Source organism: Bufo bufo, chromosome 1 (assembly GCF_905171765.1).
Source record: "Bufo bufo chromosome 1, aBufBuf1.1, whole genome shotgun sequence".
NCBI lineage: Eukaryota > Metazoa > Chordata > Amphibia > Anura > Bufonidae > Bufo > Bufo bufo.
The window spans coordinates 608,406,653-608,425,629 of NC_053389.1; the positions used below are offsets into that span (position 1 = coordinate 608,406,653).

At 49.6% G+C, this 18,977-nt stretch overlaps 1 protein-coding gene across 1 annotated transcript in view; it reads right to left on the reverse strand.

Annotated features, from left to right (window-relative positions):
• IREB2 (iron responsive element binding protein 2) overlaps window positions 1–18,977 on the reverse strand; it is a 143,688-nt gene that overhangs the window by 44,260 nt on the left and 80,451 nt on the right. The window contains exon 12 of the mRNA XM_040413632.1: window positions 9,090–9,206. Within this exon, the coding sequence (XP_040269566.1) occupies window positions 9,090–9,206 (117 nt within the window). The remainder of the gene's footprint in view (window positions 1–9,089; window positions 9,207–18,977) is intronic.

Consider the following 18,977-nt stretch of genomic DNA (forward strand, 5'->3'; position numbering starts at 1 on the left):
TAGGTGCGCAAAGGGGCCCAAATTCCAATGAGTACCTTTTAGGAGGGCATTTTTAGGCATTTGTATTCCAGACTTCTTCTCATGCTTTAGGGCCCCTAAAATGCCAAGCCAGTATAAATACCCCACAAGTGACCCCATTTTGGAAAGCAGACACCCCAAGGTATTCTGTGAGGGGCATGGCGAGTTCATAGAAGTTATTTTTTTTTGGGCACAAGTTAGCGGAAATTGATTTTTTTTATTTTTTTTTTCTCACAAAGTCTCCCTTTCCGCTAACTTGTGACAAAAAGTTCAATCTTTCATTGACTCAATATGCCCCTCAGCGAATACCTTGGGGTGTCTACTTTCCGAAATGGGGCCATTTGTGGGGTGTGTTTACTGTTCTGGCATTTTGGGCGGGGCTAAATTGTGAGCAACCCTGTAAAGCCTGAAGGTACTCCTTGGACTTTCGGTCCCTTTACGCACCTAGGCTGCAAAAAAGTGTCACACATGTGGTATCGCCGTACTCAGGAGAAGTAGGGCAATTGTTTTGGGGTGTATTTTTACATATACCCATGCTGGGTGAGAGAAATATCTCTGTAAATTGACAACTTTGTATACATTTTTTTTTAAAAGTTGTCATTTACAGAGATATTTCTCACACACAGTATGGGTATATGTATAAATACACCCCAAAACACATTGCCCTACTTCTCCTGAGTACGGTGATACCACGTGTGACACTTTTTTGCAGCCTAGGTGCGCAAAGGGGCCCAAATTCCAATGAGAATCTTTAAGATTTCATAGGGCATTTTTTACGCATTTGGATTCCAAACTACTTCTCACGCTTTAGGTCCCCTAAAATGCCAGGGCAGTATAAATACCCCACAAGTGACCCCATTTTGGAAAGAAGACACCCCAAGGTATTCCGTGAGGGGCATGGCGAGTTCCTAGAAAATAATTTTTTTGGCACAAGTTAGCGGAAAATGGTATATTTTTTTTCTTACAAAGTCTCATATTCCACTAACTTTTTACATGAACTCGCCATGCCCCTCATAAAATACCTTGGAGTGTCTTCTTTCCAAAATGGGGTCACATGTGGGGTATTTATACTGCCCTGGTATTTTAGGGGCCCTAAAGCGTGAGAAGAAGTATGGAATATAAAGGTCTAAAAGGTCTTTACGCATTTGGATTCCGTGAGGGGTATCGTGAGTTCATGTGAGATTTTATGACTTTGTAAGAAAAAAAAAATAATAATAATATATCAATTTCCGCTAACTTGTGCCAAAAAAATAAATAAATAAATCTTCTATGAACTCGCCATGCCCCTCAAAAGTGATCTTTATAGCGCCGCAGCGATTTTACAGTGTTTTTGCAGTGTTCAGAAAAAAATATATAATTCTGTCACTGCGGTGGGGCGGACTGGACGCAAGTGTGCGCAAAAGATCAGGCCTGATCGGACGAACACTGCGTTTTTTGTAGAGCCTATAGAACATGTCCTATTCTTGTCCGCAATTGCGGACAAGAAAAGGCATTTTCTATATTAGTTCTGGCAATGTGCGGATCCGCAAAATGCGGAAAGCACATTGCCGGTGTCAGTGTTTTGCGGATACGCGGTGTCAGTGTTTTGCGGATCCGCAAAACACATACGGACGTCTGAATGGAGCCTTACAGGGGGGTGATCAGGGAGTCTAATATGGGGTGATCAGGGGTTAATAAGTGACAAGGGGGGGGGTGTAGTGTAGTGTAGTGGTGTTTGGTGCTACTCACAGACCTGCCTGTGTCCTCTGGTGGTCGATCCAAGCAAAAGGGACCACCAGAGTACCAGGTAGCAGGTATATTAGACGCTGTTAACAAAACAGCGTCTAACATACCTTTTTGGGGTTAAAAAAAAATAAAATAATCGGATCTACAGCCTGCCAGCGAATGATCGCCGCTGGCAGGCTGTAGGTCCACTCGTTTACCTCCCGATCCTGTGTGCGTGCGTTCACAGGAAATCTCGCGTCTCGCGAGATGACGCGCCGAAGCGTCAAGGAGGAACAAATCGACCGCCTCCGGAACGCAATCCTGCGTTAGGCGGTCCGGAGGCGGTTAAACTTTTGTGGGCATTTTCTATGAATAAAAACAACTTTTTCCATGCTAACAGCGTGATTGACCAGTGACTTCCACTGACCTATAGTAGGTGCTCTATCAGCCATCCATCTCAGAGCAATGGCTTTCCTAGCAAAGAATAGTTTCACTTAAAAAGACTTCCTCATCTAGTATTCCAAGAACACAACTTTTAGGACATAACGGCACTGCAGTTAGAACCATAGTAGATAGCACTTCTATTATTGATTTCCAGAAGTTTTTTAAATATGTACAGTCCCACATGAGATGCCAGAAACCGTCCTGAAGGCATCTATTGTGTGTTAATCTGCCCATTTTGTGTAGCCTGGTAGGCGTGAGATAACTTCTGTGCAATATAAACAGCTTGATCAGCCGATTTTTGATTGATGGAGAAACCCTTGTTGGAGTCATCAGGGCTTCATTCCAATAATCAGCCGATAGTGAAGGAATTTAATTTCTCCACTTCCCTTCAACAGCAAGAGGGTTCATCAGCATACGATTGTTAAGCAGGTGCGTATAGAGCACAGAAATGATACCTCTCGGACCCGAGTCCTTAGAACCCCTATCAAAGGGTATTTTGATATTTTCCGGTCACCTGCCCCAAATTGTGCTGTTAACGCATGCCTCAGCTGTAAATATCTGAAGAAAAGGTTTCGAGATAGCTCAAACTTTTCCTGCAATTGCAAGAAGAAACATAGACTGCCCCCAAAATATAGATCACTCAAGATATTGACACCTTGGGCCTTCCACAAATTAACCCCCTCCAGTTCTTTCAGATGGGCAAACATAGGGTTATCCCATAACGGTATGTCATCCAGAAGATCCTTAAACGATTGCATCTTAGCAGCATTCCATACCTGATGGGCCAATTTGTGAATGGGGAGCAAGCGCGTGGGTACAAAGCGCAATCCTTCCAGTACTGGCCACAAGGAGGTCATGCTTAGATATTCCTTGAGGTAGTATTCTGCATTTGGTAATTCTAACGATAGGACCCAGGAAATTAGCAATTTCAACTGCCCAGCTAGGTAGTATAGAAAGAAAATCAGGCAGGGCAGCACCACCCTCTAGCTTGGATCTCTGCAGGACATTAAGGGATAGTTTCTGTCTGGACTCCCCCCAGATAAAATTAGCCACCAGTGAATGGATACGGCCAAAGAAGCCCTGTGATATCGGAGTGCATGCATGCGCTAGGAGATATAGCCCTTTAGGTAAAATAATCATTTTAACCAGATTTAATCTTCCCATGGTTGATAACGGCAGGGTCCTCCATATTTTGAATTTATCAATGAACAGGGATTCCAGGGGTGCAATATTTTGTGAATATGCCAATTGGGGGTCCCTGGTAATCACAATCCCCAGGTACTTAAAGCGGTCTACAACCGGCAGATTACAGTATTGTGAGGGCCACGTATGCGTCCATAGGGGCATGAGTGCTGATTTCGTCCAGTTTATGTGTAAACCTGAGTATTCCCCGAACCTTCCTATTATATCAATTGCCCTAGGGAGAGTAGTTTCAGGTTCATCCATAAAGAGTAGGAGATCATCCGCGTATAGTCCAACTTTATCTGTCCTGTCCCCCATGCACACCCCTTTAAAGACCTGATCTTGCCTGACTCTTAGGGCGAGATGCTCTATCGCTATTGCGAACAAAAGCAGCGACAGGGGGCACCCTTGCCTAGTGCCTCTGTGGAGTTTAAAGGACTCAGAGAGCGATCCGTTCACCAGTATGTTAGCTTTGGGAAGTTGGTATAGTATCTCCACCCACTTGACAAACTTAGGGCCAAATCCAAAACACTAAACACTTCTATTAGGTATACCCATTCCACTGTGTCAAAGGCTTTGGCTGTGTCCAGTGATGCCAGAGCCCAGTGCTTATCTCTTGCCACTCCTACCTGCGCTATGACCTGCGCCCTCCTGATGTTATCGGATGTCGATCTTCCCGGAATGAATCCAGACTGATCTTTGTGTACTATGGTGGTAATTACCTTATTTAGTCTGGAGGCCAGTAGTCTTGTGAGTATTTTATAATCTAAGTTCAAGAGCGATATCGGTCTGTAAGACCCACACTCCAGGGGGTCCTTATCCGGTTTCAAGATCACCACTATGGTAGCGTCATACATAGAGTCTGGTAGCCTATTTCTTTGCTGTGCAGTCTGATATAGTTTAAGAAGCTCAGGCCCTAATACATCAGAATATTTAGCGTGTACTTCTACTGAGATCCCGTCAGGGCCTGGCGCTTTACCCGCTGGCAGCTCTGTTATTGCCATTTGAATTTCATCCAGTGAAATATCAGCTTCTAGATTCCTATCCTCATCACGAAGCTGGGGGTAGGCTTTTAATGTATCCCAAAGTAGCAAATCATCTGTCATCTCATCCTGCACTTCCAGAAACATCTGAAGCTGATCAGGAATTCTATCGTTCGAGGACATAAGAGAACCAGAAAGGGTGTACACGCATTTTGGCGCTCTGTTTAATACCATCATATAGTCTAAATTGAGCAAGAACCGGTGAATGGTCTGAGGGCCCCTGTGATCCATATCCAATATCTTTGAGATCTGTGTATACTGCGGCATTGCCGAGAATATAATCTATTCTGGACAGTGCGCCCCTGGCTGGAGTGAAGCAGGAGTAATCCCTCTGAAGAGGATGTCGCAGCCTCCACATATCCATCCATCCAAGTTCAGTAACCATTCTAGATAGATTAGTGACTCTGAGTGTGCTCATCCTCTCTCACCTCTGAGCGAAACCTATCCATGTCTTCATGCATCACTAAATTAAAATCCCCCATGAAGAGGAATTTAGCATTGGGATATTGCGCAGCAAAGCTCATCACCACCTGGACCTCCCACCTAATATTCTTGTGAACAAGTATAGCCACCCCTCTGGAATGTGTAGACCCAAACGCATTTAAAAACCATTGAACCCATGGTTTCTTAATTCTGTTCCCTGTTTCTGGAGTTAGGTGGGTCTCCTGTAATCCCAGGATGTGGGGACTGTACTGCCGGAGATGGGAGAATACAGCAATTCTTTTTCTCGGGCTACCCAGTCCCCTCACATTCCATGATACAACATTAAAGTCTGCCATTTTGACTCAGCGGCTTATTCTCCTGACAATTCAGCACCCCACCTCCATGAAAATCAAGGCCCTTTACCTCAGGCCTTCTCTTGCACACCCCTTGTATTGCAGTGACGTACTTAGCGTACCATGCCTTTAACAGTATAAACAATATACAACTTAATTGTAGAATAACAGATAAGTGAATAACCCTGTAAACGATGACATCTCTGCCATCCTGTAATATGGCTGAGTTACCGGAGACCTGCATAGTGCAATATGGTGTTAAACCTATGCAGGTATCTGCTCAACCCCATATCAAATGGGACAACACTGGATAATGCGTTTACATATAACAATAATGAGAAGAAGGAGAACAGAGGGGGGGAGGAAAGGGGATTGAGCAACAAGGAATGGGGGCGAGTAGATGGAAGGATAATGGCGTCCACGCCAGCACATCCACATAAATTCCTGCAGGCGCGATCACTTCACCTGCATATATTGAGGGAGTTCCCCCCTAGTCCCGGACCATGATATTAAAGTCAGCAGAACTCATGTATCAGGGAAGCACATCATTACAACACAGGATACTTGCGGCAACTGTGGTGATAACAGTGTCAGCATGGGCCTGGACGACTTGGCCTCTTGAAGATCCAGTCTTCCGCCTCTTTAGGATCCACAAAGAAGATAGTCTTCTCTCCATCTATCACCCGAAGACGGGTAGGCCAGAGTATTGTAGATTCATATCGCGGAGTCTACGCTTGACAGAGATGAAAGTGGCTCTCTTCTTTTGCAGCTCAGCTGAGAAATCAGGAAACAGAGATATATTCGCGCTTTCATGTTTAATGTCGCTCTTGTTCCTTGCTTGCCCCAGGATAAGATCTCTATCTTTCCAGTTGAGCATTCGCGCCAGTAAAGTCCTTGGGGGAGCTCCTGGAGGGGGAGGCCTGGCGGGAACCTGGTGCGGTCTTTCAACTGCGTAGGCGCCAGGAAATGGCGCATCAGGGAATTGTGCCTTGACCAGAGTTCCAGGAAGGTAGCTGGATCAGAGCCCTCCGTTCTCTCAGGTAACCCCAGGATCCTGACGTTGTTGCGTCTGGCTCTATTCTCGAGGTCATCACACTTTTGCTGCCATAAGCTCACAGGCCTCTCCACATCATGCACTCTGCTTGCAAGTGGCCTGGTAAGATCTTCCAGAGCAGAGACCCTGTCCTCCGTGTGGTGCACACGCTCCCTGAGCTGCTGCACATCTTGCCTCAGCAGGCCCAAATCCACCTTCACTTCCTCTATCTTGCAGGTAAGTGATGTCTGACAGGTGGAGATTGCAGTTAGGAGCTGATGAGAGACAGTCTTAAGGGTTACCTCTGGCTCCTCCGATCCCTCCGCCTCTGACTGCTGCGCTGCCTGACCTCGCGATACCGCAGCTCGCGGTGTAGCAGGAGCGGCGGCGCCATTTTGGGCCTCTTGCCGAACATATTCTTTGAGCTTTTCAGCCGCTGATTGTGCCTTGCTGGGGCCCATTATTGCCTTCCCAGGTCTTCTCTTCCTCCTCTGTACCTGCCACTCGTCCCTCTGTGCAGCCAGTATGTCAGGATGTTGAAGGATTCAGATCGGGGTACGGAGCAGACCTCAAGTGTGTGCGCTCATGTCGGCAGTTACACAAGGGGGCGTGGCTATTACATTTATTACATCTCATACATCCACAATTCTTTTTCAGTCTGAACTAGAACTGGATCACAAAAAGGTAAAGCGAGTATAAGGCCTCATTCACAAAACAACATTTATGGTTGGTATCCAATTCAGATTTTTTGCAGATCGCATATGAAACCATTAAAGGGGTTTTCTCATATCATCAAATGGCATTTATCATGTAGAGAAAGTTAAAGGATAACTGTTTACACCCTAATTTCAATTTTCATATATGTAGTTACTAATAACATGATATTCCAGAATCAGTTACTATTAGACTGACTTACCCCATATTTAATAAGATTCAGCCCTTAGCAACCAGTCTGCATAAAACTGCAATTTCATTATTCAGTTAAAGGGGTATTCTCATTAAGCTGTTTTATACTTACCTGCTCCCGGCGCGCTGTTCACTTACTGGTTTCGGCAGGGGGCGGGCTCCATCTTGATTGACGTCTTCTCCCGGCCGGGTCGCGCGCTGGACTGAACGCGCACGCCGCCACCGCGCATGCGCCCTGGTGACTTCTTCCTGGCAAGTATAATATACTGGCCAGGAAGAAATCACCATAGCGCATGCGCGGCCTCGGCGTGCGCTTTCGAGACTGCGCGCGGCCGGCCGGGAGAAGAGACGTCGTCTGCGCAAGCGCGGCCACCGCGATTCCTGAGAAGAGCGGTGGCCGTAACCAGGGGAGACGGAAGACAACAGTCAGGCAAGTATATGTTCATTTTCTTCTAAGGGGTGGGAATTAGTTAATTAAATATATTTCGAAAAATGATCACTGTTAAATTAACAGATTTAACAGTGATCATTAAGATGGAAATACCCCTTTAAGATGGCCGCCACTGCCCTCACCCTGAGGCTAATCCCGCCTGCCCTCACTAGCCAGTAACAATAGCCCCCCAAAGGTGTCAGTAACCAGAGCCCTCCTCCTAAAGGGTTAATCTCCTGCAGCACAAAGGGGTCCTCTTACCACATGTTGCTTTCATTTATACACTGAGCAGATGGCAGATCTCCCTTCCCTGGTCTGCGCTGCACCAACTCTGCATTCTCCAGCTCTGCTGAGTGAGGGAGCGTCTGCCAAGCGCAGGGACAGGGAGAAGTGCACACAGCCCAGGCACTGTTATCAGCTGCTGGGGAGGACCTGGCTTTAATCATTTACTTACAGTCCCTGGCTGTCAGTAATGTGACCTTGCACGCTGCCTGCTCCGTCCTTCAACAGATAGACGGACCATGCCTAGCAACCCTATTTTAAGCACAGGTAAAAGTAGGCAGTACAGGGAACAAAAATGTGGAATTAAGGGGTAATTGAATACACAGTGAAAAGTTGAAATAGGGCCACCAAGGTGATATTACTCACCACAATCCAATACTCAAAAAAAAAAAATAATACGACAGTTATCCTTTAATACAAAGCACTTACTAATGTATTGTTATCATCCATATTGCTTCCTTTAGTGGCTGGATTCAGTTTTCCATCACATTATACACTGCTCATTTCCCTAGTTACGACCATCCTGCAATCCAGCAGCAGTGGCTGTGCTCCCACGCTATAGGAAAAAGGGCCAGCCTCTCTGGTGGCTGGGACCGTGGGAGTGCATATAGGCTAGTGCTTTTTCCTACAGTGTGCAAGCTTACCCACTTCTGCTGGACTGCAAGGAGGCTGTAACCATGGAAACGAGCAGCATATAATGTGATGGAAAATTGAATCCAGCCAGCAAAAAATGCTTATTATACAAAGATGTCATCCATGTGCTGTCCACATCCGTTCTGCAAATTATAGACACGTCCTATTCTTGTCCGTTTTGCAGACAAGAGTAGGCATTTCTAGAACAGGGCACGCGGAAAGTGTGGGATGCACACGGCTGAGATCCGCATTTTGCGGATTGCGAAACGGATACAGTCATGTGAATACGGCCTAAAGGAGAGAATTGTCTTTAACATCTTTATTTATATCTACTCCAATACATACCACAGTCAGCAAACCCACCGATTTCAGTGGGACCAGCCAACTACCTCACGTGTATGGGGGTGTGCTGACTCTTCCTTGACCAATGATGTTGTGGGAATGGCTCTGGCTTAACCAATTTCAAACATGTTTCACGGGAGATACGCTACCAGTAGAGGTGTCTGGCAGCATCTTTATTCCCCACTCCCCATTGAAAATACATGCATACTTGGTTAAACCATGTATAGGGAAGTAAGGAAGAACAGCTGTTAAAGGCATATGGCGAAATTTATTTTTATTTTATTTTTTATACACACCTTTTCACTTAAACATGCTTCAAAATCCTTCTTCATATCAGTCACAGATACTCGGTCCTGGGGTCTCTTGGGGCCACTCACATACGGAGTAATTGTATTTAAATTGATTTCCAATATCTAAAAAAAAAATTTAAAAAAATATAATTAAAAAGGTAAAAAACAGCAACAGCATTTAGGAGTGTCGCGAGGTATCATGATTTGCTTTCATCTAGGTTAGTCATCAAATTATGTACTGATTTTATGAAAGAATATAGGGCATGGGTGGACAAATCACTGTAGTAATTACTGTAGAAAAGTATAATTTTTTGGGACTAACCTGTAAAAGGAGATTTTTTGTGAAACTCACCTGTAAAATCTTTTTCTCGTCTTTTCCATTGGGGAACACAGACCATGGGTATAGCTTAGGTTATTACTAGGAGGAGACACTATGCAAATAGTAAAAAAACAGCTCCTCCTCCACTGGCTATACCCCCATGCTCCAACAGGAGGACCTCAGTGCGTGCAAAAGCAGTAGGAGAAGGAGATCAGAAACCAAATATTAACAAGAAAAACAGACCCAAGGAACACCGCCATCGGGCCGTTAACCATAAAGGTCCAACTAGAATAGAACCAACCCCTCCTGCAACAGACAAGAATGGGTGGGAGCTGTGTCCCCCAATGGAAAAGACGAGAAAAAGATTTTACAGGTGAGTTTCACAAAAAAAAAAAAATCTCCTTTTCTCGCCCATTCCATTGGGGGACACAGACCATGGGACGTCCTAGAGCAGTCCATGGGGTGGGAAGACCAGCACCTCCAGAGGGAAAACGTCCAACAGTTAAACAGGAACCACAGCCTGCAATACCTTGCGCCCTAGGGCAGCATCAGCAGACGCCAAAGAGTGCATCTGGTAGAACCTTGTAAAAGGTATGTAAGGACGACCAGGTGGCCGCCTTACAAAGTTGTGACGTAGAGACTCGATTGCGCCTCGCCCAGGAGGCCCCCACCGCCCTGGTGGAGTGCGCGGTAACCCCTGCTGGGGGAACCCTACCCCTGGACCGATAGGCCATGGCAATAGTCGACCGAATCCACCTAGCCACAGTGACCTTGGAGGACGCCAGACCCTTACGAGGCCCCTCGTGAACCACAAAAAGGGAGTCCGAGCGCCGAAATGGGGCAGTCACCGACAGGTACACCCTTAGAGCACATACAACATCCAGAGAATGGAGAGCGCGCTCCTTTGAGTTCGCCGAAGCGGGGCAAAAGGATGGCAGGACAATGTGGAAGGCGGAAACCACCTTGGGCAAAAAGGAAGGGACAGGGCGCAGTACCACCATGTCCTTGTGGAAGACCAAAAAGGGCGGCCAGCTCCGATACCCTCCTGATAGAGGTGATGGCCACCAAAATGGCCACCTTCCAGGTGAGAAAACTCAGGGAAATGTCCCTCAGGGGCTCAAAAGGAGCCGCCTGAAGAGAAGACACAACCAGGTTCAGATCCCAGGGGGGCAGAGGAGGGACATACGGAGGGACCGAATGCGCCACCCCCTGCAGGAAGGTCCTCACCGGACCTAGCAGAGCCAGAGAGCGCTGAAAGAAAATGGCCAGAGCGGAGACCTGACCCTTCAGAGAGCTCAGCGACATTCCCATCTCCAGACCCGACTGGAGAAAGGAGAGGACCACCGGAACGGAGAAATGAAGAGGAAAAACGTCTATCTTCTCACAAAAGGCAAGAAAGGCCTTCAAGGTACGATAGTATATCCGGGAGGAAGCTGGCTTCCTGGCTTTGATCATGGTCTTCACAACAGAGTCAGAGAAGCCCCTGTTCTTCAAGATGGTGGTCTCAACAGCCACGCCGTTAAACAAAGTGGTTGTAAATTCTGGTGGAAGAGAGGTCCTTGAGACAGCAGGTCCTCCCTGAAAGGAAGAGGCCACGGAATGTCCGCCAGCATCCGAGCGACCTACGAGAACCAGGCGCGGAGAGGCCAATCTGGGGCGATGAGGATGGTCGGGATCCCTTCTGCCGCGACCCTGCGAAGAACCTTTGGGAGCAGAGGCAGTGGTGGGAAGACAGAGGAGTGCGAAGTCTTGCCACGGAGACACCAGACCGTCCACTCCGTACGCTTCCGGATCCCGAGCTCGGGCCAGGAACATGGGAACCTTGTTGTTGAGCCTGGACACCATCAAGTCCACGTCCGGGCGGCTCCAACGGCGACAGACGTCCTCGAATACGTCCGTATGCAGAGACCACTCTCCCGGATCCACCCTGTTGCGGCTGAGAAAGTCCGCCGTCCAGTTTTCGGCCCCTGGGATGTACACTGCAGACAATATCGGAACGTGAGTCTCCGCCCACTGGAGGATCCTCTTCACCTCCTGCATCACCGCCGGCTGCGGGTTCCGCCCTGATTGATGTAAGCCACGGCTGTGGCATTGTCCGACTGGATCCTTATCGGGAGCCCCGTTAGGAGGGGGGTCCAATGGGACAGAGAGGAAAATTGCTCTGAGCTCCAATATGTTGATCGGAAGGCGAGCTTCCACTTCTGACCACACCCCCTGAACCGTCCGAGCCTGGAGAACGCCGCCCCAACCCAGGAGACTGGCATCGGTGGTGACGACTGTCCAGGAGATTGGGAGGAAGGATTTCCCCGAAGTCAGATTCTGAGGGGACAGCCACCACTGAAGGTCCATGCGAACCAGAGGAGGAAGGCGGATCCGAGAGTCCAAACCCCTCGATGTCCTGTCCCAGAAGGACAAGATTGCCTGCTGCAGAGGTCGACCGTGAAACTGGGCAAAGGGGACTGCCTCGAAGGAGGCTACCATAAGCCCCAGAACCTGCATGTACTCCCGGATGGAGAGACACGGGGAATGCAGAAGGCAAGACACCGACTCCCGTATCCGAGAGAACTATCCGGGCTGCAGTCGTGTCCATAACCATCCCCAGGAAGGTCACCCTCTGGGAATGTAGGAGAGAGGACTTCGGGAAGTTGATCAGCCAGCCGAACTGTTGCAGAGTCTGAACAGTGATCCTGATGCTGACTTCGGCCTGGGAAGGAGAGGGAGCCTTTATCAGAATGTCGTCCAGGTAAGGCAGCAGAGATATGCCCCTGGTACAGAGAAGCGCCATGATTGGCACCAAGATCTTCGTGAATACCCGCGGGGCCGTCGCTAGCCCAAAGGGAAGGGCGACGAACTGATAATGGCGGTCGCCAATGGCGAAGCGCAGGAACCTGTGGTGAGATTCTGCGATAGGGACATGCAGGTAGGCGTCCCGGATGTCCACTGATGCGAGGAACTCCCCTGGAAGAAGAGAAGCAATAACGGAGCGGAGGGATTCCATCCAGAACCTCCGCACCCGCAGGGACTTGTTTAACAGCTTCAGGTCTAGGACCGGACGTACTGATCCCTCCTTCTTTGGCACCACAAAGAGATTCGAGTAGAAATCTGCCCCCTGGTCCTCCAGAGGAACTGGGACAACTACTCCCCTGACCAGAAGGGAAGACACCGCTTGTAAAAGGGCCAAGGCTCGGGCTGGATCCCCCAGAACACGAGACGGAAAGAAACGTTCCGGAGGTCTAGAAACGAATTCTATCTTGTAACCAGAAGTCACAATTTCCAGGGCCCATGCGTCTTGAACATGAGCTCTCCAGACATGCTGAAAGGAGAGCAGACGGCCCCCCACCGCAAGCGGTGGGGGCGCCCCTTCAAGCGGAGGACTGCTTGGGAACCGCAGGGCGGGCAGAACTTTCCTGGAACTGTGCTCGCAGGCGCCAGGAAGGTTGCGACTTAAAGGAAGGCTTCTTGCGGGAGTCCTGAGCCGCCGGAGGAGGGGGCTGTCGCAGACCTGGAGGAAAAGAAGCGCCGAAAGGACTGGTTTCTAGAGCCAGCGGGGTGAGCTCTGAAGGTGCGCTTGGATCTAGATTGGGGCAGGTGTGTACTCTTGCCCCCCGTAGCGTCAGAGATAATTTCATCCAGCTTAGCACCGAAGAGCCAGGAGCCCGTAAAGGGGAGGTTGGTGAGGGAGCGCTTGGATGAAGCGTCGGCGTCCCAGATCTTCAACCAGACCTCCCTGCGCTGCGCGAGAGGGGCGAAATTCGCGCAAAGAGAGTGCTGACGTCCAATGAGGCCTCACAGAGGAATGTTGTCGCCTGGGACATCTGGAGGATGAAGCTTAGGGTGTCCGCAGAGGCATCCTGCTCCGCGAGGTCCTGATGATGACGCTGCAACCACACCGAAAGCGACCTGGCTACCCAGGCTGAGGCGAACGCGGGCCGCAGACCTGTGCCCGCCAGAGTAAAGATGGCTTTGGAAAGAGTCCAAACGCCTGTCAACTGAGTCCTGTAGAGAGTACCCGTCCAGGACTTGTATTGCCGTATTCTTAGCCAATCTGGCCACCGGCGGGTCGACCTTAGGAGGAGAAGACCACTGCTGCAAGTTATCTGCCGGGAAAGGATACAGAGTATCCATGCGCCTTGTAGCAGAAAAACAGTGATTAGGCCGTTCCCAAGCCTTAGAAAGGACCTTGGCGAACTCGCCATGAATGGGGAATGTGACTGCCTCCGGTTTTCTGGTTGGAAGAGGGGGAATTCCGGGCTACTAGCAGAAGGAGGTTCCCCCTGTATGTCAAAGGTGTCACGTACCGCCGTGACCAAGTCTGCCACCATGGTGGAGAGCTTAGGTGAGGGTTCCGGCTCTGTGTCCTCATCCGAGCCGGATCTTTCCCCTTCAGACCTGCAATCCTTGCGAGAGGGAAAGGCTGAACACGCCTCCAGGCGAGGGGGGGAGGCAGAGTCATCCGAGGAAGGATGCTGCTGCGTACGCTGCCTCTTAGCGGTCGAGCGTCCTCTGTGGGGGGCACCGGGAGGTGGAGTGGTGCTAACCACAGGCACCGCGGGCGGCAGATCAGTGGCCGCCATGCGTTCCATAAAGGCCATGTCCGCGCGTGAGACTTGAGCCAAGTCCGCGGCCGCCCTAGCTATGGCAGGGGCGGAGGAGGAAGAAGAAGAGGAGGAGGAGGAGGAGGAAGAAGAAGAGGAGGAAGAAGAAGAGGAGGAAGAAGAAGAGGAGGAAGAAGAAGAGGAGGAAGAAGAAGAGGAGGAAGAAGAAGAGGAGGAAGAGGTAGAGGGAGGAAGAGGGAGGAAGAGGAAGAAGAGGAGGAAGATACTGTCCAGAGGCAAGACAAGGGTCTCAGGCGCTTGTAAGCGTCAGTGACAAGCAGCAGACCTCACAGGATCCCAGTGGGACCAGAGGTCCCGCTTTTGATTTTTGTGGGGCCCCAGGTCGTGGCATGATGGCAGCAATCCCGGAGTCAGGGTCTCCTACAGTTTGCGTACACTATCTGTCCTACCGTGACCAGAGAGGAGCTGGAGCAGAGGCAAGCGTGGAGAAGCGCTAAAGGCAAAGCGGAAGCGCCGGAGATGACGCGATAGGCTCCGTCCCTCGGTCACTAAATAATCACACGAAAATTCGCATGCGGGAGACCCCAGCTCCTAAAATTGCGCCCACAGCCAGGATGCAGGGGACAAGGACACCCTCCACTCTCTCAACCAGCCCCCCCAGATCCACAGGTAAGCCCTAAAGAACTGTGTCACAGTGTGAGCACGTGAGCACGGGGGGGGGGGAGTTTGCAGGAGAACAGATGTTACTTGTCTGAATCCTGCAGTCTTCACCCTCCGTTCCGGACCAGCAGGGGTTCACCTCTTCAGTCGTCTGGCACAAGGAGTGGCAGTGCACTGGATAGAGCGCAGGAGTAGGTGACCCCGGATCTGGTAGGCCACCGGCGCTGCAGGTCGAGCCCGGTTCCACTTGTCTTCTGGGGGGAAAGGGAGGTAGCCGGGGACGGCCATTCGACCCCTGCGCTCGCTCCACTGAGAGACCAGGGACGCACCATGCGACCCTGCGTCCTCTATTGAGAAAAAAAACAAACAGGCGAAGAGAAGAATTACAGGGACAACCCTGCAGGAGTGTCACCTCCTTATCCGACACTAAGCTAAAACTGAGGTCCTCCTGTTGGAGCATGGGGGTATAGCCAGTGGAGGAGGAGCTGTTTTTTACTATTTGCATAGTGTCTCCTCCTAGTAATAACCTAAGCTATACCCATGGTCTGTGTCCTCCAATGGAATGGACGAGAAAATCTTTTTCTTATTACGTTCACTGGGGCGGGGGAGTATAGAAGACTGTGGGTATAGCTCGCACCACTAGGAAGCAACACTAAGCAAAACAGAAAATGTTAGCTCCTCCTACCAGCTATACCCCTCCTGCAGACACTGAGCTAATCAGTTTGTACAAAAGCAGATCAGTAAGGAGAAGCCAATACTACCGTATATAAACCAAAAACCCATGAAAAACACTCTATATGGTTCGGAACCATGAACAGTGGGACCCAGCCAAATAAACAACAAAAAAGCTTATTAGTACAAAAAACAAGATTTTAGTGAACTCATCTGTAAAACCTCTTTCTCGCTTAGTTCATTGGGGGACAAAGGACAGTCGGTATAGCTGCTTGCTGCCACTAGGAGGCGACACTAGGCTGAAAAGAGATAACTCCTCCCCTGTCGGCTATACGCTCTCTCCAGGCTGGAGGGGGCATCAGTTTGTGCCCAAGCAATAGGAGTAGGAGAAAAAAAACTATACGGTAAACAACCAATAACTGACAAATGCCAGTCGGACCGAACCAGAACTGAAGACCATACTGGCCCACCAACCGCCATCATTTGCGGCAAACAGAACCACTGGGTGGGAGCTGTGTCCCCCAATGAACTAAGCGAGAAAGATTTTACAGGCGAGTTCACAAAAATATTTTTTTCTCGCTCGTATCATTGGGTGACAGAGGACCATGGGACATCCTTAAGCAGTCCACGGGGAGGGAAACAAATCACACGCCCATGGAGAAAAACGCCCTCGAGGATGCGTAATCCACTGCCGCCTGCAAGACCTTGCTGCCCGAAGCAGCATCCGCCGATGCCTAGGAAGACACCCGGTAAAGCTTGGTGAACATGTGCCCGGAAGACCAAGACACTGCTTTCTACAACTGGAAAGCTAATGCATGGAGTAGATGAAACCGAGAAGTGCCGACCGCTGGTCGGGTGGGCCACAACTCTGCTGGGCGGTGCCTTGCCCTAGGAGAGGAATGCCCGAGCAACTGTCAAACAGATATACATGGAAAACATCCCTTTGGAGGCTGTCAGCTTTGACAAGGACCTCCAGGAAAAAAAATGGTAAAAAAGTCTGTACGGCGGAAAGCGCTAGTTATGGTCCAGCAAACCTTAGAGGTCAAATCACATGGCTGATGGAGAGCCCGCTCTCTATAATGCGAGGGAGAAAGAAGAGAAACCCATGTCTGAGATGACTTGGAAAGCGGCAACTACCTTCTGCAAAGAAAGAAGATACTGGGCGGAGCACCGCCTTATGCTAATAACCAAAGAAAAATGTACGTACAAGAAGGCGCTATCAACTCCGAAAGCCGCCGGGTGGAAGATCCCGCCACCTGGAATGCTGCTTTCCCAGAAATAAAAAAGGAGAAAAAGACGTCCCAGAGGGAGGACCTGTTCCTCACTGAAACGCCTCCAAACGATCTACAGGTCGTTTGAACGAAGCCGGCTCCTGGCCGCAACTGTGGAAGCAGAATCAAAATCCAGGTCTGCTGGATTAAAAGTTGTGGCCTTGAAGGCCGCAAAGCCGGGACATAAAGTTCGGCGCACAGCCAACCGGGAAGTACTGCCAGTCGGCTGAAAACAGAGGGACTTAGATCGGTTGTGCGGGATGTGCCCGCTTGCGTCCACCGGCCGCGGGTGCCACCCCGTGGGCCGCAAGAAATAGCGCGGGCTGTAATTTTCAGCGCCCGGCCGACCGTTCAGCAGCCCAGGGAGCGAAGGGCCCGGAGCGACGCTCTCAGGCGCCCTGGTTGCATACCAGCCGCGGGTGTCCACCCCGCGGGTAGGATAAAGTGAGGCCCCCGGAATGATAGGCTTGCTCCCGGTCAGATAGCAGTCGCGGAAGCCCACCCTGCAGGCTGGGAAGAATAGGCGCAGGCTGCAGGACCTAAGGAGCTAGATAGGGCAACCCAGGCCCCCAGACATGGACAGAGGCCCAAAACGTACATTGGGGGCTGAGGTAACGTGGGGCATGGCCCACCCTGAAGAAAATGTCCTCCATTTTAGCACGAGGTGACCAAAGGGGAAGAAGGGGTTGGGGGGGGGAAGAGCTGAGAATACTTACCCCATCTTCATCCTCTTCACCACGTCTCAGAGTACCAACAGGGTCACCTCTTCAGCAGCTGGCACCCGAAGTGGCAGGAGACTGGAATGGCGGATGGTCTCGCAGGATCTAGGTGACCCTTTGGCTGGCGGGAAGCAGGGGAGCTGGGCTGCCCTGGTCCACTTTTGCTTCTTGGGAAGGGCGAGGGAATCCGACACCGGTCTAGCTCCCGGGGTAGACAGAGGGGAAAGCGCCTCTGTTTCCCCTACCTAAAAGGGAAAAGATCAAACAAAAAATAATAATAATAAGAAAGGCGCTTCTGCCCCCTACGACACTGAGCTAAAAACCGATATGCTCTCTCCAGGCTGGAGGGGGTATAGCCGGCAGGGGAGGAGTTATCACTTTTCAGCCTAGTGTCTCCTACCAATAAGCAGCTATACCCACGGTCCTGTGTCACCCAATGATGCGAGCGAGAAATCCTATTTTCTCACACATGTCATTGGGGGATACACAGAAGACCATGGGATGCTCCAAAGCATTCCAAGGAGGGGGGAGGCAAAAGACTATAGTGCAACTGGTAAAAGATGATTACAGAACTCAGCAACCAGGTCACATCTACGCATACCTAGGGGGACATCCCATAAAAAAGGACAGACAACGGTCTTACCCACTACTAGAGTGGCTCGGGACCAGTTATAAAAAGAAGGAGGAGAATCAAACTGGAGGAAGAAGGCTGAGAGATCAGGAAGTCTTGGAGGGAAACAAACAGAACTCGGGGTACACCTTAGGGTAAATGAGAGACAAACAGGTACTTGTCTAATGGAAGAGACCTAACACACAGGCTACCAAGCAGACAAAGGATCGCAGTTGAAACGCGACACTATGGAACTGTGTAGGCCACTCAAGTACAGCATCATTGTGAGCGCCAAAAGTGCAAAATGTCATGATGTTTCGCATGTAACGACAGCGTAATAAATCCACCTGGCATACTAAAATTAAAGGGTGACCAACAGAAGCCTAACAATAGCTTTGGACAATGTTAAGTACTGTTGGAATAGGCACAGAGCTCCCTGCCAAAAAGGGAATGGTAATAATACGTACACATTATATGGACTAATATATTACCCATTACATAATATATGGCTGTATTATGCACACATACTATACCAGTTAAATGAGCGAAAACTCAGTGCTGAAAGAGGAAGAGAGGAGGGCGGTGCAGGAGAGAACAGTGCCCAGAAAGAAGGAGAACAGGGGAGGCGGGAGAAGAGCATAAGGGCTGTTTCACACAAGCGGATGCCGTGCGTGACATCCGCTCCGTGAATGACAGCCAAGACCCGATGCAGACAGCAGAAGCACGGAGCATTAACATGATTGATAATGCTCCGTGCCTCTCTGTGATCTCTTTACTACGAAATCACAGTGAGATAAAGTTGTCTGGTAACAGAAGGTGAAAAAGATGAAGAAAAAATAAGTAGAAATATCAATCACCAGACCTGTAAGCAGCATGTCTCCCACCTGCGGACACCAAGATAAAATGGATTAGCTCAATGTCTGCAGGAGGGGTGTAGTTGGTAAGAGGAGCTAACTTTTTTTTTTTTGCTTAGTGTTGCCTCCTACTGGTGGTAGTCATGTGCATTGTGTCCTGCAGCATATTAAGTGGACAGAACTGCTTTAAAGCAATAAGAAAAATCAGTACTACTATGCATTTCTATTCCCCA